The sequence below is a fragment of the Amia ocellicauda genome, chromosome 17 (genome assembly GCF_036373705.1).
Source record: "Amia ocellicauda isolate fAmiCal2 chromosome 17, fAmiCal2.hap1, whole genome shotgun sequence".
Taxonomy (NCBI): Eukaryota; Metazoa; Chordata; class Actinopteri; order Amiiformes; family Amiidae; genus Amia; species Amia ocellicauda.
The window spans coordinates 4687966-4697722 of NC_089866.1; the positions used below are offsets into that span (position 1 = coordinate 4687966).

Here is a 9757-nt window from a genome sequence, read left to right on the forward strand (position 1 = left end):
CCACACTGTGCCCCAGGGTCAGCTTGGAGCAGTGGTGGCCCTGGGCACAGGGCGCGCACAGGAAGTCGGCGCAGTCCAGGCAGCGATTGGAGGCGGGGTCCGGAGTATTCCCGAGGGACGGGCACAGCGAGCAGACGGCCTGCGTGTCGGTCTTGGAGCGGAACAGGTCCAGCAGGCTGTTGATGAAGAAGCTGGCTTTGGCGTTGCGGACGCAGCCCTGCAGGTCAGTCACCGTGCGGCACTCTGGACAGCAGACGCTGCCCTGGCCTTTCTCCAGGAGCTGCTCCAGGCAGGGCTCGCAGAAGGAGTGCAGACAGGACAGGGTGCGGGGGGTCCTGTACACCTCGAAACAGATCTTGCACTGCAGGAACTCCTCCTGTATCTGATCCGAGAGCTGGAGGCTGGATGTGGCCATGGTGCGGCTGTCCTGAGAACAGAGAGGACCCGTAAGAGATGGAGCCGCACTGGATACAGCCCAGCTGGGTTATTAAGCAACGCTCAACCCAACGGGCTTGAGGATTTAGCCATGTTGTACAGGTGAACAGTTGCTTCAATTTGACCAATGTCTAGAAACATTACCACAGACCACCTGGATTCAATCAGGAATTCTCAGCACATTCTAATCATGTTCTAACATCTAAACTAAACTGGATTCCTTCATAGTTTACACAACAGGTTTTAGTCAACTTTTTAAAGTCTATTTATTTTAAATATACATTTGTTAAATATTACAAAAGTATTGACAAGGTTTTTGCTTTGTGTCTTAAAACACTATTACTATTATTATTACCCATAATAACCCCATAACAATCCCGACTGAATTAATAATAATAATGAATACATTTCCTAGGCAGAGACCGGGTGCTTTCCATTTCATTTGTTTATCATCAGGACTATAATTGTATCCAAAGCTGGTGTACAGCAGTGGAATGCGCAAATAGAAACTGAATAAAGCAACCTGAGATAATAATGTGATATTGTACCTGTTGTTTTTAGCAGTCTCTGTCAGGGTAGCAGCTGGAGTGAAGCTCGGAGATCTGGTCATTCTAGATGTGCAGCTCTGGCAGATTGACTGGGTTATGTTCACAGACACTCCCATACTTGACAACAGAAAAAATGCTTCAATCCACATTCCTGTTCTTCATTCCTTGCACTAGTGTTTTTATGGGTTGGGGTATGGTTGGGAAGTAGAATTCACCATTGTAACTTGGCAGGCTTATGTTATTTACTTAAATATGTACTATGAATAAATACATAAATAAACAACAATACTTGTCATCATTGCTTTTGTTTCTACCATTATGCTGTATTTATATCGCATGTGAGATGTCAGATTCAATTAATATTTTAATTGTAGTCATCCACCAATACTTAATGGCATTAAAAACATAATTTGCTTGCAGAGTCTGAATGTAATGTGTGCTTAAAATGAGCCGAAATTAATGTATTCATCTGTATTTTAACAGCTTTTGATTTTAATTTGACACGCACACATTATACTGCACTGATACACCTCAGAGTAGGAACTCTTCTTGCACAGTTCACGGGCATTGTTTCAGACCGGGGACATTTAAGAAGCGGCCCACATTGCGGCATCACATTGGTTGCGTCCGTGCAGCGCAGATGTCCGCAGTTCTGCGCGGCTCCACCAATGGAATCGAAGGGATTTAGCAGATCTGCGCAGAGCTGCTGTAATCTGCGCAGGAGAACGCGACCATTGCCTGCGCTGTCTCAGTGTTGGAGCCTGACTGCTGTAGGAGTCGCAAATTGCATTGGTGAGCGTACACTCGTGTTTATATCTGAAATAATGTATCATTTAACGTATAGACTAATTGCTGGTGTATTATTACGCAAATGCTACACGTTTCCGAAACGTAAGCATTACACACTACCGTAATAAAGCCATGTGTGTTCCGTATAACATTGAAGCAAGATTACAATTGTAAATAAAAACCTAAATCAATTATATCCATATAATCTGAGTAGCGTTGTGTTCCCAGGCAGACATTTATGTAAAGCTCTGTGTATATTGGTGCTCAGCTGTAACTTAATTGACATTTCGGTTTGTTGCTTCAGAGATAAATATACTGTGCAGTGTTACCCCCCAGTGAGATTTGAATGCAGAAAATATGGCATGTGATAGTTCATAGGACTGTAAAAACCCTCATGAGAGGATGTACAGTTAAGTCCACTTTATTTCTATGATAAGTACCGTATTCTAAAGTTTACTCAGGGGTTACTTAGCTGTTCATTAGGAGATATGGTTCCCTGGGTTAGCTGTGCGGTGTGGGCGCTCCTGATGAAGACCAGTGTCTGTAAGTCTCAGTTTCCTCCTGTTTCCACTTCCCTGAAGATCGAGGTGGCTGCAGGGAGCAGGATCGTGTCAGTGGATGGAGACCCCGGGCCCAGAGCTGGAGGTCCGCCTGACAGTGCGGCAGTGTGTCGGCGCCCTCTCCTCGCCCCGGGACGCCTCAGAGCTGACCCAGAGCCTCCGCACGCTGGGCAGCTACCTGGATGAGACCGGAGAGCGGTGCCCGGCCAGTGAGAGACAGGAGTTCGCCAGGGGGCACTACACCAGGGTCCTGCAGTTCTTGGTCAGTAACCTCCAGGCGGACTGGCAGCAGCTGCTGAGCCTTACCCAGCATGCCGAGCTGTGGGGGTCCTTGTTCCTGAGGGGGCCCCCAGACCAGGCTCTGCTGGTGCTGCTGGACTGCGTGAGCTCCTCCAGGTAAGACCCTCGCACCACCTCTGCTCATGCAGCCCGTCTGTAGGCCGAGCTTCTCCGTGTCACGCCATCCTTCTGTTGGTCTGTCAGGCCGAGCTCAGGGCTGGACCGGGTGCTGGACGTCTTGGAGCGCTTCCTGCAGGGCGGCCGTCTGAACGTGCTTCTGTGGGAGCGCTGTCAGGGCCCCCCGCCTCCAGAGTCCCCCCAGCTCCGGGAGGCCATCCTGGGGCGTCTGGTGTCCCTGCCCGACATCATGGCCAACTGCCTGCAGCACCAAAACCGCACGGCCTTCCTGCCACCCAGCTACTACCCCCTGCTGGCCCGAGAGATGAGCACGGCACTGGAGAAGACCTGCCAGGCCCTGAGAGGTAGCGTCGGTATCCAGTCCTGTCTTTGGGTTGTGTCTCCTGTAAATATGTGACAGCGTGGGCCTGGTTCCTGTAGATGTTCCTGAGTCCGCTTCTACCTGCTGCCACTTCTACCTGCTCTGTGTGTTTGTTTTCTCAGGGGGGCAGGACTGCTCTGTGACGTTCCTGGCGCAGCTCCTGGGGAAGACCTGTGTGCAAGGCCACAGCAGTGAGTAACAGTGTCTACAATTCCTAGAACTCCTCCGAAGGGAAGTTGCCCATTTATCAAGTGGGCAGGAGGCTGGTGCACGTTCTGAGAGACGAGAACTCATCCAATCAGCTGTACTGGGGTATTTGTAGTTAATCCGGAACCTGCAGGTGTTTATAATCTGTCAACTGTCTTTAATACAATGTTGATGAAACTTCTCCTTTACCAGCTTCTTTCAGTTGCCTTCAAACCGTACCAAACCAAACCAGGTTCCTTGTTCGCGTCTCACACCTCTTCTCCACAGAGCGCTTGTTGACGGAGCTGGTCCCTCGCCTCTCCTCCCTCACCCGGGCGGACATGGTGTGGCAGAGGGTGTGCTGGCGCCTGCTGGAGAGCGTGCCCGACCGCTGGATGGAGGCCGTGGTCACCGGGCTGGTGCAGGCGGTAGACGGGTGAGCGCTGACCTCTCGGGTGGTGAAGAGTGGTAGACTCTCGGGCTGACGGATCTGTAGACTCCGAGGTTGTAAGGTTGCCGAAACGGTTTCTTCTGTCAGCATCGAGGTTCTGCGCGTCTGTCTCACACATTTCAGACGGTTACTGCCGCCTGTTCGGCCCGAGCCCCTCTTTTGACCTCGGCGTCCTCTCCCCGTGTCCCCCTCTGTCTCCGCAGGCCGGGGGCTCTGTCCAGGATCCTGGGCAACGTGGTGGTGAAGAATAAAAAGACCCAGTTCGTCCTGACGCACAAGCTGCTGCTGCTGCAGTACAAGTACAAGGTGAGGGAGCCGGCGACACGCGGGGCACTGGGCTGCTTTCAGAGCTTTCAGAGAGTTTGTGCCTCAGGAGCTGGCGCTCAGTGCGTTTTCTGTCGCAGACGCCCGTGCTGCGGAGCCTGTTGGGGTACCTGTCTCAGGACACGGAGCGCCGTCCTCTGCTCATTCAGGTGAGTGGACCCCCGACACGCAGACGCGCAGGACGGGGCGGGACGCGCTGAGGACGGGACGGGAAGCTTGTCTGTGTGTGTGTGTCCATCTGTGCAGGCGCCGCTTGTGACCGTGCGTGTGCGTGCAGGTGCTGCGGGCGCTGTGCGAGGCGTGGTCGGGGGGCAGCGCGGTGCGTCACGCCCCCCTGGAGCAGCAGCTGTACCTGAGCCGAGCCCTGCTGCTGAGCGTGGGGCTGCTGTCGGACCCGGAGCTGCTCGGCCTGCGCGCTGGTGAGTGAAGCTGGTCTGTGTGGACACCGCCCCTCTCCTCTTGCCCCTGTATTGGGTGTAACTGGCTGGTCCTTCTGTGCAGAGCTGCTGCAGTGCATGCTGGGAGGAATGCAGTGCCACCTGGACAGCAGTGTGGAGCGGGTGAGGCGGCTGGGCATGGTGGTGGGCGAGAGTCTGAGCACCAGGCTGGACCCTGAGGGCAGCCGCCTCCAATTCCAGGTACATTTATATAGAGAGGGAGAGAGGGATGGGTGTGCCGGCCCAGTCTGGGAGCCGCTGTGACCTCTGACCCGTGTTCCAGTATGAACAGGATGCTGAGACGCGGGAGCTGCGGTCTCTGGTGTTCCCACCTCCTGCCAATCAACCTGTCTCTGAGGACACGCCTCCGACCGACAGGTGAGAAGAAATTCTGTTTTCATTGTTGTTTGCGTTGGGCTTGTCCAAGGCTCAATATAGGACTGATACATAGTTGAGGGACATTTCCAGTTTTGTCCCGATCTCTCTGAACGGGCGAGTCGCTCCTGAACTGACGGGGCCCGGCTGTCTCTCGCAGGGCCGCTTCGCCCCAGAGTGGCCCCGGGACCGATCTGAAAGGGCGGGAGAAGACGGATCTCGAGCCAGTGGCACGCCTGACGTCCAAAGTGCCGCGGCCAATCGCAGACCAGCGCTCCGATTCTGAGCTGGACAGGTGAGGGTGGTGGGGGCCGGAGGTGTAGTGCAGTCGGCTCCGTTCACCGCAGACACACTGCTTTCATCGAGGGGCTACAGAGCCCTGTGTTGTCTCCTGTAGAAACCTCCAGGGGGCGCTGCTTCTCACCAAATACCATTAGCCCGGCTATATAGCTGCTTATAAATGTGACCGGACTGTGACAGTGCTCTCTGTGCGTCTCTCTGTGTGTCTCAGTGATGACGAGCTCCCCCCCTACGACATGTCTGCCGACCAGGAGCTGAGTGGGGCCCCCCCGCCCCGATACCTGCGCGACTGCCTGGAGGGTAAGACCGGGCCGGCTGCGACGTCACGCCGCTGTTTGATTAAGGTGTAGTTAAGGCGCGCTGATGTGATGCTGTCGTCGCTCTCCCCTCTCAGCCCTCGCCACCTCCGAGGACCCTGGGAAGATGGAGGTCAGTCTCCAGGCGGCTGAGGGACTAATCAGGAGGAACGCCGGGACCGTCGCAGAGGTGAACATACAGTCTCTCTATCTCTCACACACACACACACACACACACACACAGTCTAAAACTTTCACTCACACACCAATCCTCTACGACGGTAACGGCGGCTGTGTGAGACTGTGCCGTGTGGTGTGTGCGGTAACGGCGGTTGTGAGAGACTGTGGTGTGTGCGGTAACGGTGGCTGTGCTCGTGTCTGCAGGTGAGCGTCCAGCTGGTCAAGGTCCTGCTGCACCTGGAGGACAGGTACACCACGCCTGGCTTCCTGTGGCTGCGGCAGAGGAGCATGGTGGCCGTCACCGTGTCCGACCCGCTCCCGGTAAGAGACTCTCGCCACAGTCGCAATGACCGGCCTTCTCCCGCTTTCCGAGACTGATGGTTAAACTGGAAAGGTGCGTCTGTAGTTGGAGAATAATATGGGCATCTGTTCTGCGTGGGGGGTGGAAGACGACACATAGCTTAGAGTAAATTCACTCACAAATCCTTGACTGTTTTACACTGTTATGTTCACTTTCCCACCCCAGGTGACGGAGTTCCTGACGTCCGAGTTCTTCGCTCTGAACTACAGTCTCCGCCAGCGGCTGGACATCCTGGAGGTGAGCCTCGAACCCCGCCCCCCCGTTGTCCTCTGACACCGCCCGGTCTCGTACTCTTCTGATTCCCGACTCCGGCCCGCTGATCTCGGTGACCGCCCGTGAGTGAGTCTGTCCCCGCGCTTCGGCCCGTGTCTTCACCTCTCTGCCGCCCCTCCGCTCAGGTGCTGGCCCTCTCGGCGCAGGAGCTCTCCGAGCCGACGCCAGGAAAGGACCGTCCCTCTCCACGGATCCAGTCCATCGCCACCACGGCGCCCCTTGACCCCTGCGGCTCCTCCCCCCTGCACTGGAGGCGGGTAGTGGAGCAGCGCATCGAGAGCAAGACACGGCGCTTCGGCAAGGCAAGACCCTCCCCTCCACAGCTGGGATACAACTCTCACTGTTAGCCTAGGACTGTGGTCCTCAATCCCGTCCTGCTGGTTTTGTTCCAACTGGGCTCTCAATTACTTCATTACTAGTAGGGTACTTAATTGAACCTGAATTGAACTGATAATTTGCCGAATCTGAGATCTTACCTGATTTATAACAGTTGCAGATTTCGTGTTAAGTATGAAACTGTAGATGGAACTTGAAATCTCCAACTTTTTATAAGCTACACAATTTACAAAGTCACATGAAGCAAATGAGGGTCCAATTAAGTAATTGAGAGCTCGGTTGGAACAAAACCCAGCAGGGCAGGGCATCCCCAGGACCAGTGGCCTAGGTTTAGATTTTGTATTGTTATAGTTCAGTGGGTGCATTTGATGGCCACTATAGCAAAAATAAGTCTGTATTTAAGGTGTCAGGGACTAGTTTGTTTTATTTATTTGTATTCTCTTCCCGTCCTGGCAGGGAGCAACTCGGCCTGCTGTCAGTGCCGCCCCGAACCGCTTCGCCCCGGTCGCCGGGCACTTCTTCTTCCCTCTGCTGCGAAACTACGACAGGTATGGCAGACATCCCCCAGCACCGGGCAGCGCGGTGGGGAGTCAGACACACGGGACACAGCTGTGTCCAGATCTCCCCTGCGGTGGCGCCCGTGGGCACGTCTCGCACTTTTTCCATTGTGACTTTGTAGCATGACGGAAGCTGCGTGTTTGTGAGTGAGTGCGTGTGGTTTTGCTAAGTCACCCTTTGGTTTGAGCTGGCCGCTACAGCTGGCGCTTCCCAAATCTGGACCTGCGAGGAGGAAGAGAGTGTACAAGAAGGAAAAGACAGACAGACGAGACCCGAGACGGCCCGGCTCAGGCGGCGTGAAGCCCCGTGCCCTTTCATTCATTCGCTTCCCTTTCTTCCAAAGCAGCCCCAGATTAGGATCTCCCTCTGATGTGCTGCCATGTGATTGTGCGCGGTCAGACGCTTCCCCTGCGGCCAGACGCTGAGCAGAGACCATACGGCCGCCCGACCGGGTCCCACAAGGGCAGCGTTCAATAGAATTGAGAGAAGCGCTGCCAAAATCGCAAGGATCTGTTCCTAAAATGTATAGAAGGCACACCCAATACGGAACAAGAGGTTATGGCACACCTTGTCTTCCAGAACACTAAGACCTTTGACCTCTTTATCTTACAGACCGCTGAACACCTTTGACCTCCTGGGGAGCGATCACCTCGTCCTGGGCCGGCTGATCCACACGCTGGGGCTGCTCATGCACCTGGCGGTCAATGCCCCGGTGAGCTCCACTCCTGTGTTATTCTCTGTCACAGTATCAGCTACCGCACTGACACACGTGACAGCCCAGTTACTCTCGCAGGAGCTCCTCTGCGACACGCCAACACGGTAGCTTCCTGCGGTGGTTAGATAACACTCATGATCACGCAATCCCTTCGCAGGTGGCCACTCAGATGGGCCGTGCGCTGCTGGACTTCGTGTGGGCCGTGCGCTACCATGTGGACCCGTGAGTTTTTGTTGACAACTGGGGCTCGATTACTTAATCAGTCCACTTCATCAGTGGGACGTGTGTCACATTATCTCGTGGGTTTCGGCACTCAGAGGCTCAGCCGGGGGTGTTTGTCTTCTGATACGTTTTTTACGCTCCCTCTCTCTGCCAGGGTGGTCCGGCAGGGGGTCCTGTTTTCAGTGTGTGCTGTGTTTCTGAGCATGCCCAGTCGGCATCTACTGTCCGAGCTGAGCCATCACCTCCTGGAGACGAGAGCTTGGCTGGGGGGTGAGTGAGAGTGAGAGTGTGTGTGTGTGTGATTTTTAACAGTCTTACTATTATTGTTATGAATTGGTTTTAATGACAATGTAGCCAGGCTGTTGGAGCTGCCAGTTGCACTCGGCTTCCTGATCACAGAAGTGTCCCGATAGTTAAATAATTTAATTGCTTAATTGGATCCCGTCTACATGACCACAGTGTTCCGTGTCTGCTTTGCATGGGCCATCATGGCGTACGCTCAGAAATGCACGCTGGGTCACGGGTGCTTCCCTCTCGACTGTGCGTCACAGGGAACGGGATGGTGCAGCTGGGATGACGGGACACTTGGGGGGGAAGTGAAGGATGGGGACCGAATGGATCTCAGGATATCCTCAGGAGAGTGCCCCCCCCACTATCCCAGTGTCGGAGCCCAAACCCCCGGACTCTCTTCAGTCGGGCTCTGTGAAGAGAGTGGAAGTGGGGCTTTATCTTCTTCCATCTCGTTGTTTTTTCCCCCCACCCTGTGCAAAAACTCAAAGCATAGTTTATACGGATTGCAGTCGATAATTAATGGGGAATGATTGCTCTGTCCAGTGGATATTCCAGCTTGCCTCAATCCTCCCGTTTCCCTTTCCTCCCTGATTCGCCCTTCGTTGTCTTGTATTCCTCTCCCTGTGCTCTGCTGTCTCTTTGACCTCTCTCTCTCCTCTAGACGTGGCAGAAGGGGACCCAGACGCAGACTGCCGCAGCCTGGCCACGCACAGTCTGCTGCTGCTCGAGAGCGGCCTGAAGAAGGAGCTGCGGCCCGAGACCCCGGCCCCGCGGCCCTGAGAGGCCTGGAGGTGGCCGGCAGGGCGGGAAGGAGCCGGCGTCCTGTGGGGGCTGGGCGGCCGGCCGGGAGCCGCTGCCAGGCGACGTGCGGCTGTCACTTCCGGAACAGTGTGTTCGGCCAGGGGAAGGAGGTGGGATGGCATCTCTGGGACATTAACACACACTCACCGGCGCAGTGGGTGAAATATTTATAGACTTGGCAACCCGGAGGATGGGCCAAAAATACCTTAGGAATTTCACAAGGAAGGGGACTTATTTTTTATAAACCTTTCTTTTCTTTCCTGTGCTTGAAGATGGGCCGTACGTCTTTTTGGCGCAGGTGTTTTTGGTGGAAGTTGTGCACCTCCTTTGGCAGAAATAAATGTGTTTTGCACTACGTTGGTGCTTGCATGCTGTCCTGAGGGTTTCAACGGGAGTGATTTATCTGAGGGGTGCAACGGCTGGCAGTGCGGTACGTGCCGTCTCGCCCATCGGTGTGACTGGGGGCGTCTTATTGGGAGATCTGTGGAAATGTGGGGTCAGAGAGCTCGTATTATTCTACCTTTTGATGCATTTCAGAACC

General features: G+C 54.6%; 1 protein-coding gene across 2 annotated transcripts; it reads left to right on the forward strand.

The window, feature by feature from the left end:
• The first annotated feature begins 1708 nt into the window (after positions 1-1708).
• On the forward strand, positions 1709-9571 carry telo2 (TEL2, telomere maintenance 2, homolog (S. cerevisiae)). 2 transcript variants are annotated; one of them, XM_066690326.1, is made up of 21 exons: positions 1709-1775; positions 2354-2728; positions 2816-3093; positions 3233-3301; positions 3585-3732; positions 3951-4053; positions 4152-4220; positions 4349-4490; positions 4573-4709; positions 4792-4886; positions 5044-5178; positions 5395-5483; positions 5578-5669; positions 5864-5980; positions 6186-6257; positions 6419-6595; positions 7086-7177; positions 7800-7899; positions 8060-8124; positions 8279-8394; positions 9077-9571. In XM_066690326.1, exons 2-21 carry the CDS (start codon positions 2391-2393, stop codon positions 9193-9195), a joined length of 2553 nt encoding a protein of 850 aa, XP_066546423.1. In that variant the 5' UTR covers positions 1709-1775; positions 2354-2390; the 3' UTR covers positions 9196-9571. The 2 variants fall into 2 exon arrangements, with proteins under 2 accessions (XP_066546423.1, XP_066546424.1); XM_066690327.1 differs by lacking the exon at positions 9077-9571 and adding an exon at positions 8676-9070.
• The last annotated feature ends 186 nt before the right edge of the window (positions 9572-9757 follow it).